Genomic DNA, 23,238 nt, shown 5'->3' with positions numbered 1-23,238 from the left:
ATGAAAGCTCTTTTTTTCCTTGTGGTGCTGTGTGGGATTAAAGGGATTAAATGTTTGACATCACTCTTTTGTCTGTGCAAGAGCTCCACTGAAGAGTACAGTGAGTGGGTGTTAAAACACTGGACTAAGAACACACCCAGAGACAACGAAAGAATGGATGAAAATGGGAATAAGTTAAATATATTGTTTTGCTTAATAGAGTCCTAAAGGGAAAACTGCAGCCTCTGGATAGCAATACCATAAGATGTGGTATGATGCGGATTTTAAGGATTTATAAAATTTCAAGAATAAGTGGATACTTCGAAGAAGAATGAAAACTGGGATGATTTTGCCTCTCCTATATTGCAGTGCCTCATATTATTTGCATCCTCTTCATCGTATGTTGTTTCTTAATAACTGGAGAATGAAAGCTTACTAATGTGGGCTGATTGAATCGGTTTTACTCCTGTGACTTGAAGACATGATCCTTGCAATTAAACTGTTGCTTCTCACCTGTTTATGGCCTACTTCTCTTTTAATCAGTCACAGTGATCATCATCATCATTACCACCACCACCATCCTCAAAGGTCATTCATGAAAAGACATAACAGGTGAGCAAAATGGTCACTGGGCATCATGGCTGCTGTTCTGTTTATGTACACTCTGTATGTCTGCCGCCATCCCAAAGATGACTTGCTCTTGGTTTGATCGGAAGGACTGTTCTTGTGTGCATCGAGGAACAGAAACAGAACAATGCATTCATATAAACTAAGCTAGTAAAATTTCCTTTTCTACATTTCATATATGTATATTGTGCATGGTACTATATATAGCATATAGTGATTTATATGTTTACTATACAATAATTATTGGGTGCAAAAATATAGAAATGGAAAGTAGAGATGTAAAATGCTAAAAAGCTAAGGTGATTGTTTATAAAAGCTTATTTCTTTTCTGTATGACATATTTAGTTCTAAGCCAGTGTTATATATAATTTTTGTATTACATTTGTTTCCCTAAATGTCAGTGGTGGTAGCTATTTGTTTCTAAAAACAAAGGAAGTATATAATTAGGATTTTTTAAAATCAGTCTTAAATCTGATTTTAATCATGTTACAGGAGCCTTTCATTTGGGATATAGTTAACTGTGTTATAATACGTGGAATTATTTTATCAGCATCTCTAAATCCCAGCCTTTAAGCTAGTTAATATATTATATTCAGTTTCTAGTTGAATTCCTGAACTTAGACTTTTGCTGTACATTGCAGTTTTAGAACACATTATCCAGGAAAATGAAAGCAAATCCTAGTCACAAGAAATATAATTCAGGTTGGGAGCTGTGTGCTTTGTGCAGGAAGAACAAAATATAGAGCTTTTCAATTATGTTTCCAACAGATTGTGCTCATAAACCACAATCTAGGGAGAGTCGACAATTTTCAGAAGTACCGGTAGGTTGTTATATATAGCTTGCTTCCTTTTCTCTTCCTCAAGCATCTGCTTCCAAAGCCTGCTGCAGGTGGGAGAACAGATAAATACTGATCACCTGGGGAGAGGGAAATGAGGGAGGAGACAATCACCTTATTGTTTGATAGTCAGAAGGAGGCTTTATGCATGTGGCACTAGACATGTATAGTTTGACGTCCCCCCCCCCCATTGTCTGAAATGGAAGAAAATCTTTAAGTACGGTAAATGCAAGTAGAGATTACATAATAATGGATGTATTTATGAAAATTCAGGGGTTTGTCTTGATCCCTGAGGTGAAGAGCTTAGTTCTAGACCCAAAGGTTACTGCTATTTAATGTATTTTGTGAAATGAATCTGTTATCTTGGATTTTTTACCAGTGGAGAAGATACTACAGTTAAAAGGCAGGCCAGTACCAGGTTTAACTTTGGACCAAGCTAGACCTGATGACAAATGCATCTTTGCATTTAATGTGTACATTAAAAAAAATGCAAATAGCATCAGATGAGGGGGTGCACAGCTGGACAAACCCTATGTAGTCTTATTTAGGAATATATTTCCCACCATAATTATTTGGTGTAGGATCTTATAACTGTGTCTACCCTTTGTCATTATTTTGTCATCAGCTCTGGAGCCAAGTGAGGATTAACAATTAAGATCCACCCTCTATTGTGTGGGCAGGTAATCCCTCCCCCTACCTGGCCTGGTTTCCCTGGCAACGCTTCCCCCAGGTGGGATTGGACAACTCACTGGGGTAGGCGGGGACCTCCAGGTATCCCACCTGAGGGAAGACAAAGCCTATGCTGATGGGGCCACTCCAGATCCAGGGCTGCACGCGTCCCCGCAAAGGGCGCCCCCCGTTTTAAGTGGGGAGCGGTCATTGTCATTATTTTGTCATCAGCATACCTGGTCATCTAAAATGAGATACAGAAAACATCTGGCACAAAACATCTTGAAACAGGGTATAATGTGGGACACCACACCTTTTACGAATAACGAACTAAAGGCATGCATTGTGGAGTAGAGTTATCCACTGGAGTTATCTACTGGTCTTTGGAAGCTCTGGAAATGCAGTGGAGTTAGTGTTTGTTCAATGGAATATTGTGGAGTTGGTGATGCTTATTTCACAGAGCCTGGCGTGCTCTGGTCCATGGGGTCACGAAGCGTCGGACATGACTAACCGACTAAACAACAATTTCACAGAGCTGGAATATTTTGAAATAAGGCAAACCTTTTGACATTTTGACATTAGGGACCACCCTAGAACAGTGATAATCTGATATTTATGGAGGGAAAGCATCTAGGTGGGGAGACCAGGGCATCCTTTTGAAGAGTGCCAGCTATAATGCTTTGTGTGGAAGACTGTAACTCAGGGGTTACAGGAATATCTGCTTTGCATGCAGAAGATCTAAAGTTCAATCCCTGCCACCCCCAGTTAAAATTATTAGGTACCGGTGACAAGAGCAATCTCCTCCTGAGACCCTTAAGTGCTGTTATCAGTCCAAGTATATAATACTGGGCTAACTCAACTCAAGTAGCCTCTTCTGATGCAAGACATCTTCCTGTGTTCCTGCTAACTCATACAGTTAGAAGTGAAGTCAGTGTTTTCCCTTGATCCTATTTAGGGAGCAATCCTAACTTCCCTGAGTGAGCAACTGAGGGGCTGCTGGATGTTGCAGACCTCTCTCTTGGTTCACAGAGGTCACAGACGGATGAAGTCTGTTGTTTCTGGAGGTTTCCTTAGTGCAGCAGCAGAAAGCGCAGCCAAGATTTCTCTTTCACTGTCTGTGTTCCAATTTGTGGTATGCGAATAGAAAGAGCATGTTGGGGTGGATAGGAGGCCTTAGATCAGCAGGATCCAAAGCCCTCCTGTTCTCCCGACACATGCATCAAAAGGGGGGGGGGGAACTGTAGCCTTAGAAACCAATGGGACCAATGAGAGGGTTTTTTTAATATCTAAGGATAGATTAGAAGGTGCCCCTATCTTTAACTTGGTAGGGATTAAGAAGTGGTAGTTTCTTCACCATGGAGTCCCCCCACCTCCCTGCCCCTATAGGATTGCTCTGCCCATCATATTCATTTCAGACACAGCTGTGAGTTTAAAACCAAAATGTTAATTCAAAGTAAGGCTGCAGGGCAACATGGAGGCATCCCTGAAGCCCATTGTCTGCTGCTTATGACACATGTGTGTGTATATATGGGTTACACAATATTTCCTAGAACTTCCAGTGGTGAACTCAAGCTCTCAGACCATTCACAATTTTCCTCTGAAAGAGCCACAGCAGTCCTGATTACGTAAGCCAAATGCTCCGCTTAACTCAGGATTTGCAGAGTAAGTTGGAGCCATAATAAAGAAATCAATTTCTAAGTACTCATTATATTAACATTCAGTTACGTGTGACCAGGAATGACCTTTTTTTTGGGGGGGGGGGGGGTTTGAGCATGTGACTCTAAAAGGCTCTCATGTGACATAGCTAGCACCGGAGATTTGGGATATAGAATCCAAGTGATCAAATTGATATGCACTAAGGGCACAGTCCTCTAGCAATGACTCTGTGACTGAGTTCCAGTTATATTAACAGAAAATATGGACAAGCTAGGAAATACACAAGTGACAGGAAAGTGGAGGTAGTAATTTAGAGGCTCTTCCAAGGGCTTTTCCAGACATGCTTATGTCCAGTTGATATTGTTTTGTATGAAAGATCCAGAAACCTGTCTGTTGCCATGATTGGCCTAACCATAGAGGTGAACTAGGCAACTGCCTTGAGTGCCAGCATTTCAGGGTGCCTGTTTCAGTAATGCTGTTTGTCCTGGGGAAAGAGATACTGCCAATACTTTTTGTCCATTCTCTAGATGACATTGGCTGCATTCCATGGGGTTTGACTAAGGGGTTTCTGATCACCATTGGTGATGAATTCACAGATGTTAAAAATGAATGTGAGAAAACAAGGCTGCTTTCCTTACTGTGCTGCCCTTATACTGCTTAGCATACAGGAAGAAACAAGGGGGGGGGGTATATTTTATTTTGCCCAGGGCAGCAAGAAACACTGGCTTTGCTCTGGCATTCCATTAAAGGAGTGCTTCTGATGTACCTGAGACCTTGAGCAACCACCGACAGAATAGGTAATACTGGTCCTGATGGACAAAAGGTGCTTTCAGAAAGGAGCTTATATTAAAAAAAAACAGAGAAAGGGCAATAATAGCCAGTCATGCTTAAAGGCAAACAAACAGAGAAAAATGGATAAATAAATAAACCTAATGCACAATCAACCTGTATATACAGCTGTAATATAATACCACATTCAAAACCTCCTGTCTTGGGCTGTGTGCAAGCAGAGAAGATGCAACTTTCCCCAAGGCAGCTTTGCCTGAGTTACCTGCAGGATGGGGCAGCGCTGGCAGCAGCCAAATTTGTGGGCATGTCCCATATGGTCCAGAGCTTCTGGCATTACCAGAGTAGTGTATGAAGTAGCCACACTGCCCTGGAGTGTCTCCCATTCTGTTGAAGTAATGTTCAGAATGATCCCTTGAAGTGGATGAAATTGATGAATACTGCACCCAATGAATAGGAATTTGGTCTACATTTTTTGTTTGTGGGGGCAGTGCAGGGAGTTGAATTACTGAAATCTGTCCCTCTTCAACACGGTACAGTCTCATCATAGAAGGAAGAACCACACTGTAGTTTGCCTGTTTGACATTCCTCCCTCCCCCCCCTCTCTCACACACACACACACAACTTCTACAGGAGCCACTTCCCTGTGCTGCTATCTGAAACACTTGACAGTGAATTATTGAGAAAAGTATGCATATGTGAAATTATTAATAAAACTTAAGAGACCTGTTGCTTGACTTCCCCTAACTGTAACCAAATCTTGTCCTATCAGTATTCTAAAATCAGTAGGTAAGGGTTGCCGCCCTTCCCCCCTTGGATTTGAGCATTGTAATAACAAAAGCTGCCTGTGGGCGATGGATCACATGGGTTTTCCCCACCTAGGGTTGTCGTATTTCTGGGAAAACCTGTATATATCCTCCTTTTGGTGGCCAACATGCCCATCCGGGGTTGGTTTTTACATTTTAAGGGAAAATTCTGGGTTTGGAGTGGGTGGGTTTTGAGCTCAGGTGGCTTGGGCTGCTCTGCACGCCGTGGCCACTGCCAGCCCAAACCAAGGAAAGAGATGCAGTGACAGCAGCCTCACACACCTCTTTTCCTGGCTCAGGCTGGCAGCAGCACAGTCCTCTTTTTTTCTCTTCAAGATATGGCAACCCTAAATTAGCACCTCACTGGCTCTGCCCATACCTTCTTGAAATTCATTGTTCTAGCAGCCATTTGGAAGGCAAGGCAGGTTGTTATTTTAAACTGACCTGTTTATATCATTCTATTGATCTGTGGTTATAGTATGGTACACTCTGATTGAATTGTTCTGCTTTTAGTGATACTCAGTTTTAATTGTTGATTAAAACAGCAACTCCTATATAGATCACCCTCAGAAACCTCTGGCAACATGTAGTGGGGTATACATTTAATTATCTATTGTTATTGCAGCAAACGAGAAATTAAGATGAGGAAAATTGACAGCACCAAAGTGCGGCCCATGAAATCTGAGCAGCTTCTCCGTATAGAGGACCATGATTTTGCAATGAGACCTGGCTTTGGAGGTAAGTAAATTTGCCTTTTCATACTTGTTAATTGTTTTTTCTCATGCAGCAAACTGCTTGAGCCTGGGCCAAAGAGGTCATTTAAAAAGAGAATGGTATGTTTAACTCTGTTTCTACTTCCCGAAGGTTCAAAAATTGAAAACAACTTGTGATAAAACACTACTTGGTATTTAATTTCTAGCACTAGCAAATCTTCCAAAAGAATACTTTGCTAAAGTAAGGACTGCCTAGTTTCTTTTGATTCCTGTCTTACACCTACCATGGAACCTGTGTGTTTTACCTAAGGATGGAGATAGACCTGGGTAACAGCCATGGAGAATTCAGCCACTGTTACCTTTATTGTTCTCTGCAGGTGTTGGTGCAAGCTAATGCCTACATAGCACTCAAAAGGGCCACATTTGAATGTCTGCTACCTCCTCACCAATTCTGTGTTACTACAAGACTTCAACTAACATCTGCTCCCATTTCCTCCCACCCCATTTGCTGGTTTACCATCTAGCATGAATTGAAGAGTTCTGGCGAACTCAAAAGGTTGCATACTATTTTGTGATATTTTACTGATAATAAGGCCTACTTTACAGGGCTGTTGTAACAATGCGGGTAACATGTTGCAGGGTAGAGTGCTGCTGTTCAAACTTTTAGCAAGTTCAGCCAAGTCTTTATCATAGCTGTCAAGTGTCCCTTATTTGAAGGGACAGTCGCTTATTCCAGCGCCATGTCCCGCTGCTGTCCCTTATTGATGGATGCCCCTTAAATGATGTCCCTTAAATTTCAAAGGAAGCAGCTCCTCTCCCTCCCTCCCTGCCGGCCAGGGAGGAGGGAGGCTCCAACTGTGTTGCTCACCCAATAAGAAGTCTAAGAACGACTGGGGGGTGGAGTTTGCATGCCTTGTGCTGATCAAATCGGCTGCGTACCTATTTATCAAACTTCGCAGTGTGAAGCCAGGCTGGGGAGCCATCTTAAGTTGAGGCTGCATAGGCCTTGTGGTGTATGTGATTCAGATTCTATTCAGTTGAACCTATGGTTACAAAGTTGGTTGGACAGTGTTCTCGAATCTACCAGCATGAGTTTGACCAGACTGCAGGAGGACAGGAAGACTGGAATGCCTGGAACAGGTGAGGCTGCAGGTCCCTTATTTTGGCTGCTGGTCCCTTATTTTCAAATCTGTAAGTTGACAGCTATGGTCTTTATCCAGGGTATATTACATTTCATTCCCCACATCCAGCATCTGTGTCCACTGATCCTTGGATGAAGGATGGCATATACAATAAATAGATAGATAGATAGATAGATAGATAGATAGATTAGATTGATTGTCAGACTGTGCTGAATTCTCCTCCCCCATGTGTTTTTTCTGTATATATTTTCTGCAAAACTTTATACACAAAACCTCAACGCAGTTTACAAAAAGATAAAACAATAAAATCAATGAAACTTCACAACCATACTTTAAAACATACAATAGTTAAAAACAGATTAAAATTACCTCAACTTTCTAAGCATCTGGGTAGACATGTCTAAACAAGAATGTTTTTAGCAGGCGCTGAAAAGAATACAGTAAAGGTGCCACCTCAATCTCAATAGGTAGGGAGTTTCAAAGTGCTGGTGCTGCCACACCAAACAATCAAGTCCTTACAAATGTGGAATGGGTATTATGTGGCACATTATGTGGCACAATTCTGCTGATCTAGGCAGTCGAGTGGACGCATGTGGCGTACAGCGATTTCATAGGTAAACTGGTTCCAAGTTGTTACGGGCTTTATACACTAATAGTACTAGATTGAACTTGACCCAGTAGCAAAACGGCAACCAGCGTAGATCTCTGAGCACAGGTGTTATTTGCTGACAAGGCCTCACTCCTGTCAGCAATCATGCTGCAGCATTTCGTACTAAGAGCAGCTTCTGGATCAAGCATGAGGGAAGCTCCACATAGAGTGCATTGCAGTAATCTAGTCTTGAAGTAACCAACACATGAATTACTATTGCAAGGCTTTGCTGGTCTTTCCACATTTATTCAGGCTTGATTTCCTAGAATTTTTTAAAAATGAAAAGCCAAAGTTCAAGGAAATGCCTGTTTATTTATAGAGTGCCATCAGCACACATGACACTTTCTGGAGTGCAAGAGGGCGGGTTCCTGCCCTGAGGAGTTTACATTCTAAAATTTGACATGGGGAACATGGTATCTTGATCCCATTAGCTGGCAGTAGCTGCAGAAGCAAAATGATGGTGTACTTGCATAAACACAACTATTGTGGCATCCTGAACCCTGCATAGCCATTTGATGATTTTTAAAGATATCCTGCAAGGACAGAAACTGATGCAGTAAACAATTTTATGTTTAGCGTTTTCATTAAAAAATGCAACCAAAATGTTCAGAGGGTTGTAGCAATTCCCCTAGAAGGAAAGGTGACATTTGGACTTTTTAGTTAGGAAAAGAAGGCAAGTAAAAGGGGAAATGAATAAATTTATAAAATTATGTATGGCGTGAAGAAACAGAAGGGTTTTTATTTTGTTTTTCACTTCTCATAGTAACATTAGAATCTGAGGTCCTGCAATGAAGCTGAATGGGAGGAGAGACAGGACCCATGAAATGATGCTATTTCTTCACAGTCACAGCTCATTGCACAACTTCTGTAATTCACAGCGACGAGTTGTGGTGATAGCCACCAGCTTAAATGGCTGTTAAGGAGGACTGGACAAATTTATGGCAAATAAGGCTGCTAGACATCATAGCTGCTGTTTTCAGGACCAGAGGCCTCATGACTTTAAATACCAATTGCTGGGGAGCCTAATTGGAAGCAGGCTATAGCACTCATGTTCTGCTTTGGGGTTTCCCATAGACATCTGGTTTGCTACAATGGGAACAGAAGGCTGGACTGGACAGGTCTTTGGTCTGATCCAGCAACACTCTTAAGTGTTTCTTTCTGAATCATGTGGGAGAAAAAACTATGACCCCCTCCCCTGTTTTCAGGTTTTGAGAGAGAAAATTCACAGTTTTGATTTGTGGATTGTAGAAGACCATATGTACTCTGAAACAATGGAGAAATCTGAAGCAATGCCAAAACCTTATTAAACTAAGTGGTTAAACTTTTCTGAATGGCTTTTAGAACCACCACTCTCTGAGCAGCTTTTTGTTAACAAAAGAAATATATGTGTTTGCATATACCTTCTAGTTTGATCTTTAATGACAATCTTGCTGTACAAGGGTTTCACAAGGTGCATACTTATTTTTAATTATTTAAAGCAGTTTAAAAAAAAATCCACATACATCCATTTCATGGTTGGTACGGTACTTCTCTTTTCTTTCTTTTTGAAGGTTGTGTTAAACTCTCTGATCATCACATTTATTCTCTTTGTTATGTTCAAGGGTCACCAATACCAGTGGGCATTGATGTGCAAGTGGAGAGTATTGACAGCATTTCAGAAGTTGACATGGTAAGCTTTTCATTATTTCTCTACAGCAGTACTAGTATCCAGAAATCAGATGTCAAAAGACACAGATTTTAGAAAGCAAACTCTGCTTTTCAAATATTGATATACCCTTGATATACTTTGCTTGCCAATCCAGCCCCAAGTGATACTACTAAAACTCCTCACCTTCCCTACCTTATTTTTGAAGCTCTTTCTCTCTTCTGTTCTGCAACCCCCCTTTTCTGCCTTAACCCCTCTTTTGTGCAACTCTCCTTTGCACAGTCAATTACTTCTCCTTCTCTCAAGTTGTCTTGCCCACTGTCACCAGAGCCCTAAAACTGTTGCACACATGCAAACACATCTACTTTCTTCCCTACCTCCCATATTCCCCATCATTCCTCCAAATGCTACCTCCCACTCAGTTCCACATGCCTCTGCCCCAATTCCTCTCTTCTCTTCCCACCCCCCTCACCATCAGAGAACTAAAACTGTCCCACACACAGAGACCTTCCTACCACATGACATTAACTGTAGACATGAGTCCCCTCCTTTCCCTTCCTTCCTCATCCTCCTTCCCCTGTTCCTGCCTTTAGAATCTTGGGAAATAGCCCATGAAAGCAGTGTTATGGCAGACTACATACAATGTGGTTTATTGTTTATATATTCCTCTTTATTTTCTTTATATAAAGGACTTCACAATGACTTTATACCTCAGACATTACTGGAAAGATGAGAGGCTGTCATTTCCTAGTACCAGAAACAGAAGCATGACTTTTGATGGAAGACTAATAAAAAAGATCTGGGTACCTGATATATTTTTTGTCCACTCCAAAAGATCTTTCATCCATGACACAACTATGGAGAACGTTATGTTACGTGTCTACCCAGATGGAAATGTGCTCTTTAGCTTACGGTAAGCACAATGCTCTCTTTATCTTCTAGTCACAGGAAACAAACATAAAGGTGAGAAGAATCACTAGCTCAGAGATAGACAGTGTGTTGCCCCCCAGATGTTGCTAGACTATAACTGCCATCTTCCCTATTTGCCATGCTGACTGGGACTGATGGGAGCTGCAGTCCAGCAGCATCTGGCGCACACAGTGTTGACTACCTCTGCGGTAGCTCATTGTGATCCTTGCAGAAATTATAGGCATTGAAGGTTTATTCGCATGGCACTTAGAGCCCATGGCATAGTTTGGTCATCAGCTGTGTGCTGAGTTTCAGCTTCATGGCCACAGGTTCAGAAACCTGGGTGGCTCAGGTTTTGTTGCACCATTTCTGCTATTCCTGTCTTCTCCCACTTTAGTCCATCCAGTCACAGAGGCTCTTCAGCTGCCTCTGCCCTCTGAGGTAAAGTGGTGGCAATCAGGAAGAGCCTTTTTAGTGGTGTCCCTCCTGTCTATGGAATACCCTCACCAGGAAAGCTTGCCTGGTGCTCACTTTGATGTCATTTCAACAGCAGGGAATTAAAAAAAATAATTTCCCCCGGGTCCCCCCCCTTTTAAGCTGTTGAGACTTGTTCTGCTCTGCTGAGTTATTGGTTGCCATGTTCTGCTGCTATTTTAAATGGTTATGTAATTATTTACTATTGCATTATTGCAAGGTATTTTGATTATATTTTTATTTCATAAGACATATTGTGCAGTATTATCCAAGCTGGTGCTCTCCAGGTGTTTTGGACTACAACTCCTATCAATCCTAGCCAGCATGGTCAATGGTTAGATATGTTGAAATCCAAATCATCTCAAACACACCAGTTTGGGAAGGCTGATTAGTGTCTGCTAAGGATATCATCTGGAAGCCATGTGGTTCAAATCTCACCTCAGACCCTCCCACCCTGCAGATTAGGGAAAATAATACTCATTTACTGTACAGGATTATTGTAAATGTTACTGAGATAATGAACACTCCCAAGCGCTATATAAATGCTAAGCAGGATGATGATGATGTTATGCGATATAAGAAAGCAATATATTTCACCTAAGTTTGAATGTAATTGGTCCGATAACCCAGAAGGTTACCTGGTAATTAAGTCCTCTGGGGCTCCAGGCTTTGTACACCCAAGGAAGCCACTCGCTTCCTTATGCTGGGAAGGATTAAAAAAGGCTTCTTGGTTAGGCTTGGTATTTGCATGAACAACTTGCCTGGCTCTTGTGAGGGCTTGCATGTCTGTTCAGTGGATTTTAATTTCAGGCTGTAGTCCCAGATACTTTTCTCCTGCTTTTCACTCTGCTCATTCTGTAAGGCTGCCCAGCCTGAAGATGGCACCAAATGGAAACCCATTCTGTCTAGTATGAAAATTGGATAATGTAAATTAAGCACCAGATATACGGTCCAATTCAGTGAATTATTCCACCACAACTGCAGTTTGGGATGCTCAGGTGATGGAAAGATTAAGACTACTAAAATGATGTACATAGACAAATGTACAGTAAGCCTGCAATTTACATGCATTTAACTTGTGTGCATTCTGCTTTACATGTGGAAAGGGTTCTGAGAAAAAATGACTTTGGCAATCCCACCCACCACTGAACCCAATAGGTTTAGACTGCCATGCAATTTTGGCTTTAGACACAATTCCCGGAATGTAACCCCTGCATAAGTTGCGGGCTTATTGTACGTAGAACTATTTCTGTTTCCAAAGACAGTGGGAAACTGGGGAGAGGAACAGAGATTAAGGTAGGAGAGTGTTTCTACCTATAGATCCCCAACTCTACAGAAGTATAATGAGGAGTGATAACTACTGCTCACTTCAACCCCAAGTGGTGAGAGTTGTACAAGTATGGTCCCTTCATATTGCCAGAGAATGTTCCTGGCAGCACAGATGTTCCAGGGCACAGATGTTAACCCTCTGCCAGTGTGGGAGGGAAACTATAATGAAGGGAGGCAGGGGACTTGAGTTCTGAGGATACAAGCTCCTCTAGCATGCATCCCTGGAGCCAGATCCACCCCACCAGCTCCTTTTGTTGAAGGGGAATTGGCCATTGCTGCCAAAAGTCTTGCAACAGATGGGGAAATTGTACTCCTCCATGAATTTTCATAATTTTTACTTCTCTAGATACTAAAATGATAAGGCCAAAATATTGAGCCAAAAATAAAAACTTAAGACCCCCAACTGGAATCCCTCATTCATTGACCTTAAGGCTCTTATACATAATGAAATTGTTGATATGAACACTAAAGCCTATCCCTTTGTTTTGCTTTATTGCTTTTCTGACAGAATAACAGTTTCTGCCATGTGCTTCATGGACTTCAGTAGGTTCCCACTTGACACTCAGAACTGCTCTCTAGAACTGGAAAGCTGTAAGTCTGGCTCAGCTATGGTATTGTATGTTCTACATGTATGTGTTTTTAAATAGGAATTATTAGAAGTACCTTACCTATACTGTATTTTAAAGGCATATGGCGTCTCAAGGACTTGGGGGGTCTTCAAATACTCTTCTTGGGAACTACATTAGTAAAAAGCAATGAATATTTATAAAAGGAGACAGAACACTCCCCCTCCATAAGCAAAGAGGGAACTATATTGGAAACCTCTGTCATTTCATATGTTTGGTTTTGCTTAGGTATAATTTTGTATACCTTATTTGCTGTGTAGTAAATGGCTGTGGTGGGGACGCAGGTGGCGCTGTGGGTTAAAGCCTCAGCGCCTAGGGCTTGCCGATCAAAAGGTCGGCGGTTCGAATCCCTGCGGCAGGGTGCGCTCCCGCTGCTCGGTCCCAGCGCCTGCCAACCTAGCAGTTCGAAAGCACCTCCGGGTGCAAGTAGATAAATAGGGACCGCTTACCAGCGGGAAGGTAAACGGCGTTTCCGTGTGCGGCTCTGGCTCTGGCTCTGGCCAGAGCAGCGATGTCACGCTGGCCACGTGACCCGGAAGTGTCTCCGGACAGCGCTGGCCCCTGGCCTCTTAAGTGAGATGGGCGCACAACCCCAGAGTCTGTCAAGACTGGCCCGTACGGGCAGGGGTACCTTTACCTTTACCTTTAAATGGCTGTGGTCTGTCTGAGGACTGTGGTAGCATAGAAGAGGAAGGTGATGAATGGCGATTTTAATGAAACACAAAGGTTTCTAGAGGACAAAGTCAGAATCTGTCATGCCGTAGCATCTCTCTCTCCCATGACATCTTTTTCCTGGTCATCAGAGGTGGCACACCAGGCCATGTTAAAGCATGAGCAAGCCTTACCCTATTACTCCACCAAGTTTCTTAAGTTAAAAAGAACCATCCTGTGACAGTGAAACTTTCAAGGGAGGGTGACAAAGATAGTAAAGGGTCAGGAAACCATGTCTTATGAGGAGCAGTTGAAAGAGCCCAATAGGCATAACTGGGAGAAGATAAGATTAACAGGAGTTTGATAGCAACAGGCAAGTTTATCTGCCATACAGAAGATGGAGCAGACTTGTTCTCTGTTGCTGCAGAGAGAGGAACTAGAACCAATGGGTGGAAATTGCAGGCATGCAGATTTCAAGTAAACATTAGGGAAAACTTCCTAATAGTAAGAGCTGTTCAGTGGTGAAACAGGTTGCCTTGGGATGCAGTGGGCTTACTGTAGACCAGGGGTCAGCAGACTTTTTCAGCAGGGGGCCAGTCCACTGTCCCTCAGACCTTGTAGGGGGGCGGACTATATTTTTTTTTTTGGGGGGGGGAGGGATGAACGGATTCCTATGCCCCACAAATAACCCAGAGATGCATTTTAAATAAAAGCACACATTCTACTCATGTAAAAACACGCTGATTCCCGGACAATCTGTGGGCCGGATTTAGAAGGCGATTGGGTCGCATCCGGCCCCCGGGCCTTTGTTTGCCTACCCATGCTATAGATGATTGAAAATCAAATTGGTTATAATCCCCTCCCCTCGCTTACCTTGCCCACTGTTATGGGCTTCATATGAAAGGAATGAATCAAGCAGCCAAGCTGTCTTCCTGTTTAGAGTCTGGTGTTTTCAAATGCTATCTAGGTAATATAATGTGAGTTAAGGTGTAAATCAAGAGGAAAAAGAGTCACAGGCAAGTGATAGTCTGTTAAGTTTATTTATTAATTTTCCCACAGATGCCTACAATGAAGAAGACTTGATGCTGTATTGGAAGCACGGCAATGAATCTCTTAGCACAGATGAGCACATTTCCCTTTCCCAGTTCTTCATTGAAGAATTCAGTGCTTCTAGTGGGCTAGCATTCTATAGCAGTACAGGTATAGCGCCTGACAGACAGTAATAGATTTTCTTGTTCTAAATTCCTTTTGATCTTAGCAAAGAATAGCACTCAGTGGAATGGTTGTTACGAAGGAAACCAGTTCAAAAGATTCTTTTCCACATCCACAGTGCATGTATCTATATTTTGATTTTCCTATTAATTTTTCTATGTGACACATGCATATATATTTTTTTGGTATATCTAAGAGACCTAGAGCCATTTCATGATTCATACTGAATTTTGATTTTGTTTCATCTACCCCCACTGTGCATGGTCTGTATAGAAAATTAGAAGAGAACTGTAAAAGGAACTGAAAATAATTGAAATTTTAATGCCTCTGTATCACAATAAATTACATAGGGGAAAGGAGCATTAAGAAGTATGTTAGTCTGAAATTAATTGCCTTACAAATTTTAGAACTTTATATACAAAGGCTAGAATTGAAAGTGTTATTACGTTCATGCTTCAGGTCAATGAACAGCAGAACCCCATTGCATATTGCAAACTGATTGTGGAATTACCCCATTTCAAATGGGATTTGCAGTGCAGTTGGAAGAGAGGGCACTTATGTTTGAAAAACACAAGTCTAACAATACAATCCTATGCATGTTTGCTTAGAAAGAACTATATTCAGTGGAGCTTGCTCCCAGGGACCTGTGAGTAGAATGGTAGGCCAAATATTTTTTGGGCATACAGAACCAATTGCATATTTCTTTGTATCCAGGCCATTCTAATTTTGTTTTTATGCTGCAGTGAATAGGTAGGCTTTTAATTCTCCCTGTGCTAACCTGGTGTAATCATAATATTCATATTATTCTGGATATATTACTTTCTTATATTCAGGCAGGGTGGGATATTCCTGTTCCTTATATGCGCTCTTCTGTAAGCAACAACTTTCCAAAACTTAGGATGAAGAAAGTAATAGCTTTGTTAAGAAACCAGAAACCTTTTTGCTGGGAATAACAAGAATGGATATAAATAAGAGGGACTGTAAACTTTTTCAGTACGCAGTAACAGCAGCGAGAACATTGATGGCTCAAAAATGGAAACAAGAAGAAGTACCGACTTTGGAAGAATGGAGAACAAAATTAACAGACTATGCAGAACTGGACAAACTAACTGGAAAAATTAGATTCCAAAGGGACCACAAGTTTTTTGAGGACTGGGGAAAATTTACAGAATATTTGAAAACTGTATGTGAGGAATACACAACGCTAGTGTGTTTTAAAGAAGCTTTGTGAAAATACATGGAATATTGCAAGAATGTAAATGAGGACAGAAATATTGTATTTAAAGGCAATACTAAAATTTAAGGAATGTGAAGACAGAAATTGAACTACGAATGATTGTCAGAGAAGTTGAGGGAGGTCCAATAAGTTAAAATATGTGATGTGGAAATTTGTATGATTGGAGTTTTTATGAAAAAATTTAATTTAATAAAATTTAATAGAAGAGAGCTCTCTCTGCCCAGCCCAGAACAGTCCAGAATCAAGCATCACTCTGCTGGCCTGGAGCTCCCTGTTCCACTCACCAAAAACACAGTCAGTGGAAGTACTGCAACAGGCTTCCTGTGGCTGGTAGCCCATAGAAAGTTGGACAGGGAGGGACTGAGCCAACCTATGGTCTGTTGGAGCCTGAGCCAGCTCCACTGTAATCATTTGACAGCACAGAGCTTAATTCAGGTATAATTGCAATGCCAGCTGCAGGTTGGTGGCACCTGGAGCCAACTTTTGCCTGCCTCTGCTAGCATGAGCAGTGGGGCTGCAGATACAGATTCAGATTGCTCTGCCAAGTAGGATTATTAGAGTAGAATTTCTACTACAATATAATGCAATGTGATTTTTATTATAAAAGCAGGCTTTTATATTTGAAGCTATGTTTTTCTTCCATTAACAGCATGTGTGCTGTTCCTGCAGAATTATGCAATGATTCACTAGATGGCACTGTCTCCTGTGCAGTGCTGTTGATTCAGTAGTAAGATGGTTGGTTTAACAGCAAAAAAGTGAAGCCAATGAAGAAACAAGAACAAATATAACCTGAGAATTTATTATTATGAAATATCCCTGAAGCATTTTCATAATGGTAGTACTAATCATGCAAGACATGATTAGTCAAATTCCTGGTGGATTAACTGCAATTCTGTTGTTAGCCTGTACTTGTATAGCATTTTTTAAATTCCCATCAATTAGAGGTGTTTTTGATCTTCCAAAGCCATTACTTTAACAAAGGAACTGGTTATAGATTCTACCCCACATACACAGGATCACAGGTTTCGAAAGGACCCACCTATAACACTATTTAAATAGGTAAAGGAGATGGTAAATGTATGCTTATTAATAAGTCACAGTTCAGTGGAGGGAGAACAGAATGTGGATGTTAAGGAATATATTTACATATTTCAACAGGTTGGTACAACAGACTCTTCATAAACTTTGCCCTGAGGAGACATATTTTCTTTTTTGTACTACAATCCTATTTCCCATCTATGCTGATGGTGATGCTGTCATGGGTCTCATTTTGGATCGACCGAAGAGCTGTTCCTGCAAGGGTATCACTAGGTAAGCTCTCATATGAATATATTTAGGGTATGGTGGAAAATACGTTGTAGCAATTGGCTTGTGTTGGCATTATAGGTAGTTCACAGAAGTATATAATCATTATCTTACTCTTTCTACATTATCTAACACTTACTTCATTTCTGGTAGAAGGAATTTAAGTGTGCTTTGCCTAGTTTTGCTATACCCAAAGTTGTTCATTAATCAGAAAGAGCTGTGAGATGCCGCAGTGTGAGAGGAAAGGTAGGCGGGGAACTGTCTGGAGAGTTAATTAACTCAACTCAGCATTTCTTGTGAAATCATCTGTCCTGGAGGGAGATTTCACTTTTCCTTTGCGTGAAAGAAATGGCTGACCTGGGCAATAAACCCAGACTTACTAGCTTAGTCATAAGTGACAAAGTGGTAGAAAATGTTTTTTACTATGTACAAGTTGCAGGCATTTTCTATGTATGTGAGGTGGTACAATGTACCGATGTTTGTGCTCACATGCATCTCAGTACACACTGTCAAGTGCCAGCAACTAGGAACCTCATGGTTGTTGAGCTGAGTCTGTGTGAGCTCTAAATCTGAAGCCTTGGTGGCAGAAGGGAAGAGCAACATGTAGCATCAGCCCTGATGGCAGCGGAAACAGAAAGCCTCTCAACTGGCCAAATCTGGTATACTGTACTTTTCCATCTGTAAGATGCCCCCATGTATAAGATGACCCCTATTTTGGGGGACTATAATTTAAGAAAATGGGGGGAGATGGCTATATTACCAGAGTTGTTAAGCTTTTTTGGGGGGATTGCTTTCGGGAAGGATTGCGCAGAGATTTTGGGGGGAAATGCAGAAAATAACTAACCCCAAAGACAAGTGCTCAGAATTGCTCGCGTACCAGAATCCGACAAGTGTCTGCCCATTCGCAAACACAAGACGGAAACTGAACACCCAATTGCCATGATGGCAGCCAATCCAAGGCAGCCCTTGATGCAGCAACCAAACTTCCGCCCAATTAACGCAGGAGCAGCCAATCCAAGGCAGCCCTTGACGCAGCCAAAAATCACACACCAAAACGCCACTTACAAGCTGCAGCTAATGTACTGCCTTTGTATTAGACGAGCCCAGTTTTTAAACACTATTTTGGATTAAAAAACCCTTGTCTAATACACGGAAAAGTATGGTAAAGACTACATGTCTGGAAGCGAACAACTTTCTACTACAGTGGTACCTCGGGTTACAGATGCTTCAGGTTACAGACTCCGCTAACCCAGAAATAGTACCTCGGGTTAAGAACTTTGCTTCAGGATGAGAACAGAAATTGTGTGGCGGCGGCGTGGCAGCAGTGGGAGGCCCCATTAGCTAAAGTGGTACCTCAGGTTAAGAACAGTTTCAGGTTAAGAATGGACCTCTGGAACGAATTAAGTTCTTAACCCGAGGTACCACTGTATCTGAAACTGTGGGTGGTTAACCGAGAGTCAGGTAATTAATCTGGGCAACATGGTTTCAGATGCTTACAAAACCTTACGTTATGAGGCAAACTAGTCAATACATTAAATGTGTGATCATATTTGCATATCATTAATTATTTTAAAAAGCAGCTAGTGGGAGGGGGACATGAACCTGGACTGTGAAGTGGGGGGTTAACCATCTCTTCCTGTACTATTCCTCCACAAAAGTAATCACCCTGGAGCTACCATCTGCCCTGGAAGGGAAGCTGCTCATATAGCATCTTCCCTTGTGGGTCAAAAAGCTTAGAGGGATTGTCATTGAGAAAAATGATGCAGGGGAAGGGGTTAACCCCCACAGGTACATCATTTGGTGGACATCTCCCTAGAACATATGAAATTCAGCAGTCCTTTTAATTTTTTAAAAGAAAAATCTAATATGAAAGGATACATTTTATGAACCTAACAAATAATATATGTTTTCTACTTCAATTATTCAGCACTGCATAGGAACCATGCTACTTAACCTCTTTCTCCCCTGCCGCCCCTTCAAGGATCAATGTGGCTAATGTTGAAAAGCATGTTCTTTAATGGGTATTAATACCCTGTTCTGAGAACCACTGTTTCACCATATCTTCACCTAGAATCAGGCCATATTTAATTGCTAGAGATTTAAAAGGGAATGATTGATTTCTCATTCTAACTAACGGAGCAGTATTCCAAGAAACTGAATTTGTGGTGTCTTGCTTCTTACTTAAGGGATACCCTTAAGGGCCATAGGTTAAAAAAAATCCCAAACATACAGAGTTTGTTAAAATATCCATTAAAGAACTATGCTTTTAAAGTAGAAAAATAACTTCTTTAAAATTAATATTTTATTATTATAAAACAAAAGCATGACAAATACAGTTAGGAGATACACAGGAAAGAATAAATGTGGAAAACTAACAGTAATTAAATAGGTAGTAAAGAAAATCATGCGCTGGATTATGGAGAAAGCTAGAGAGTTCCAGAAAGACATTTACTTCTGCTTCATTGACTATGCAAAAAAGAAATGGGAGTGCCTGATCACCTCATCTATCTCCTGAGAAATCTCTATGTGGGACAAGAAGCTACAGTTAGAACTGGATATGGAACAACTGACTGGTTCAAAATTGGGAAAGGAGTACGACAAGGCTGCATTTTGTCTCCCTGCTTATTTAACTTATATGCAGAATTCATCATGCGAAAGGCTGGGCTGGATGAATCCCTAACCGGAATTAAGATTGCCGGAAGAAATATCAACAACCTCAGATATGCAGATGACACAACCTTGATGGCAGAAAGTGAGGAGGAATTAAAGAACCTTTTATTGAGGGTGAAAGAGGAGAGTGCAAAATATGGTCTGAAGCTCAACATCAAAAAAACGAAGATCATGGCTACTGGTCCCATCACCTCCTGGCAAATAGAAGGGGAAGAAATGGAGGCAGTGAGAGATTTTACTTTCTTGGGCTCCATGATCACTGCAGATGGTGCCAGCAGCCACGAAATTAAAAGACGCCTGCTTCTTGGGAGAAGGGCAATGACAGGCCTAGACAGCATCTTGAGAAGTAGAGACATCACCTTGCCAACAAAGGTCCGTATAAAGCTATGGTTTTCCCAGTAGTGATGTATGGAAGTGAGAGCTGGACCATAAAGAAGGCTGATCGCCGAAGAATTGATGCTTTTGAATTATGGTGCTGGAGGAGACTCTTGAGAGTCCCATGGACTGCAAGAAGATCAAACCTCTCCATTCTGAAGGAAATCAGCCCTGAGTGCTCACTGGAAGGACAGATTGTGAAGCTGAGGCTCCAGTACTTTGGCCACCTCATGAGAAGAGAAGACTCCCTGGAGAAGACCCTGATGTTGGGAAAGATGGAGGGCACAAGGAGAAGGGGGCGACAGAGGACGAGATGGTTGGATAGTGTTTTCGAGGTTACCAGCATGAGTCTGACCAAGCTGCGGGGGGCAGTGGAGGACAGGAGTGCCTGGCGTTCTCTGGTCCATGGGGTCACGAAGAGTCGGACACGACTAAACGACTAAACAACAACAACAACAAAGAAAATCCATGTTGAGTTTTATCAGGCAGCAGTAAGATTCCTTCAAAGAGTAGGGATATTTTGTTCTAAAAGGTGACAAGAAGACTTATAAGAAAATGAAAGCCAGAATAGTCTTGACATCATATTTGCCTGGGATTTGCAGCTTGGTTGAAAACCTGGCCCTTCTACACTGGAAATATGAGGCTTCCTTAACTCTGCATGTTGCTCCTCTGAGAAAAATGGAGCTTGGAAACATCATTCAAGGAGAAAGATAGGTGCAACTCTAATGTTTTCTGTAAAAGAGCACTTGAAGGCTTGGGAAAGACATTGTCCTCACTAACCTTGTGTTGCCACTGAGCCTTGTACGTGGGTTGAAATCTGGTACCACCACCACAAATCCTGGGTACTCAATTCAGTTATTTGTCATGTGATATTTATATATGTCATGTGCTGATAGAGGAAGGAAGTTAGGGGGCACCAACCATTTGTACACACGTTATTACTGTGCATATTTTTGCAAAATGCAAGACCTTATTGATGCTGTCCCTTCATCTTTTCTCTCTCTCTCCTGGCAGGTATAACTACTGTGCTGACAATGTCAACCATAATCACAGGAGTAAGTGCCTCAATGCCTCAGGTGTCTTATATCAAAGCCGTGGATGTATACTTATGGATCAGCTTTCTCTTTGTCTTCCTGTCTGTCATTGAATATGCAGCTGTAAATTATCTCACAACAGTGGAAGAAAGAAAACAGCTGAAAAAGAGAGGAAAGGTATACATTTGCTTGTGTTCTAGTCACAGAAAACACTATTGTTTGTGATGTCTGTGCTGTGATTTGTGTTTCACAGTCCTTAGGCATTTGGGAAGCCTGTTAAAATGGTGTCTGTTCTTGCATTGTGTTCTAGAACTCCATTATTTCACCAAGCCTTAACCAAGGATTGCCTGCTTCTCAAACTCCAGTATTACAGTTAAACTCTTTTCTTTGTTAACTTCTGTAGTCTAACCTTCAGCCAGATGGTGCTAAGGTCGGCTAACAACAAAAGTAAAAGAAAATATTATAATAAATATATTTATAAATGTATAAATACATATTTCTAAATAAAATTAAAATACTTAGAAAAATATATAAAACCAAGGCAGGAAGAACATCATTACAGTCAATAAAAACCACAAGTTAAAAACATCAGTTCAGCTTATAGACCTATTTAAATAAAAATGTAATTGACTGCTGATGGAAGATCATTAGAGGTCTCCCTTGGCAAGGAATTCCAGAGGCTAAGAGCAGTTACCAAGAAGACTACCTCTTTCCCACCAATTGTCCCTCAGATGTAAGCAGATAAACAGAAGGGCTGCTCCCGAGAAACTTAAAATCTTGACAGCCTCGTATTGGAGAATACAGTCTTTCAGGTAATCTGGTCTCAAGTTGTGTTGGACAGTGCAGATCATAGCTAGAACTTTCAGTTATGCTTGAAAATGGATTGGGCCAGTGAAACTGTTGTAAGTCCGCTTGCAGCATTCTGAAGCAGTTCAAGTTTCCACTCTTCAAAGGCAGCCGCATGTAGAGCATGTTACAATATTCCAAACAAGATGTAACTAAGGCATCTGTTACCATGCGTGCACTTGGTGGCAAAAATAAGGGCATCCAGTTCAGGGCTAAAGCCAGGATTTACACTGCAAATCTAAGTATCAAAGAGGAGTGTAACCCACTCCAAGGTAGACGAAACCCCATCTCCTAATCTGCCTTTCAACACCAAAAGCTAATAGCTAAGGGATCACATAACAATCTCCAACAGCACTTTCTGAACCTGTCAGTCCAAGAAGATTCAGAATCACCATAAAAACTGTGCCTCAAGTCCCATCCCATCCAAGAAGGGACTGAACCACTGTAAAACTGCCTTTGAATCCTGTCCCATCACAGCAGTCCAACATGAAAGCTGCAGATAAGTCGAGTTGAACCAACTAATTTGTGTGGGTAAAAAGAAAAACTGAGATTATTTTGTGGTGGGGGAAGACTTGTATGTATCATGGACTGTATACAGTTAAGTCAGACTTGGAGTAGACTCAATGAGTTTAAGTCACTGATTTCAAGGAGTCTACTCTGAATACGATTTACCGTAAATACCACCCTGTTCTTTTCTTTTTAACTGTTACAAGTTAGGCTGACAAGATAGATCATGTTTATTTATTCAATTTATTTATTAATTTCTATACTACTTTATATTTTTAATAAAAATCTCAAAGCGGTTTACAGCATATTAAATCAATAAATCAATAAAACATTAGCCGGGGAACGTTCCTCCGGCCTCATGAGAAGCCTCTTCCAGTAGGGCTGGTGAGTCTGGCCAGGTAGAAAGAGCCTTGCAGGGAGCGGCCTTCACGCCTCACAGCCGGGTGATGTCACTCTGGCCACATGAGGAGCTTCTTCAGTAGGGCTGGTGAGTGTGGGCCTCGCCCCCTAGGCCAGGTGGAAAGGGCCTTGCGGGGAGTGGCCTTCACGCCTCAC

The 23,238-nt window shown here is 41.5% G+C and overlaps 1 protein-coding gene across 7 annotated transcripts in view; it reads left to right on the top strand.

Moving 5' to 3' along the window:
- GABRR3 (gamma-aminobutyric acid type A receptor subunit rho3) overlaps positions 1-23,238 on the top strand; it is a 34,181-nt gene that overhangs the window by 8,257 nt on the left and 2,686 nt on the right. For 3 of the 7 annotated variants that reach the window (XM_079974806.1, XM_079974804.1, XM_079974805.1), the window contains 8 exons: positions 82-591; positions 5,985-6,097; positions 9,465-9,532; positions 10,198-10,421; positions 12,729-12,811; positions 14,557-14,697; positions 17,105-17,257; positions 21,311-21,507. In XM_079974806.1, the coding sequence (XP_079830932.1) occupies positions 461-591; positions 5,985-6,097; positions 9,465-9,532; positions 10,198-10,421; positions 12,729-12,811; positions 14,557-14,697; positions 17,105-17,257; positions 21,311-21,507 (1,110 nt within the window). In that variant the 5' untranslated portion in view covers positions 82-460. Of the gene's footprint in view, positions 1-81; positions 592-4,474; positions 4,565-5,984; positions 6,098-9,464; positions 9,533-10,197; positions 10,422-12,728; positions 12,812-14,556; positions 14,698-17,104; positions 17,258-21,310; positions 21,508-23,238 lie in introns of those variants that run through there. The other 4 variants (XM_079974810.1, XM_079974808.1, XM_079974807.1 and 1 more) reach the window with 4 other exon arrangements.

Source organism: Podarcis cretensis (genome assembly GCF_951804945.1).
Source record: "Podarcis cretensis genome assembly, chromosome: 4".
In the NCBI taxonomy this organism is placed as follows: Eukaryota; Metazoa; Chordata; class Lepidosauria; order Squamata; family Lacertidae; genus Podarcis; species Podarcis cretensis.
This window is presented reverse-complemented; position numbering and strand designations above follow the sequence as displayed.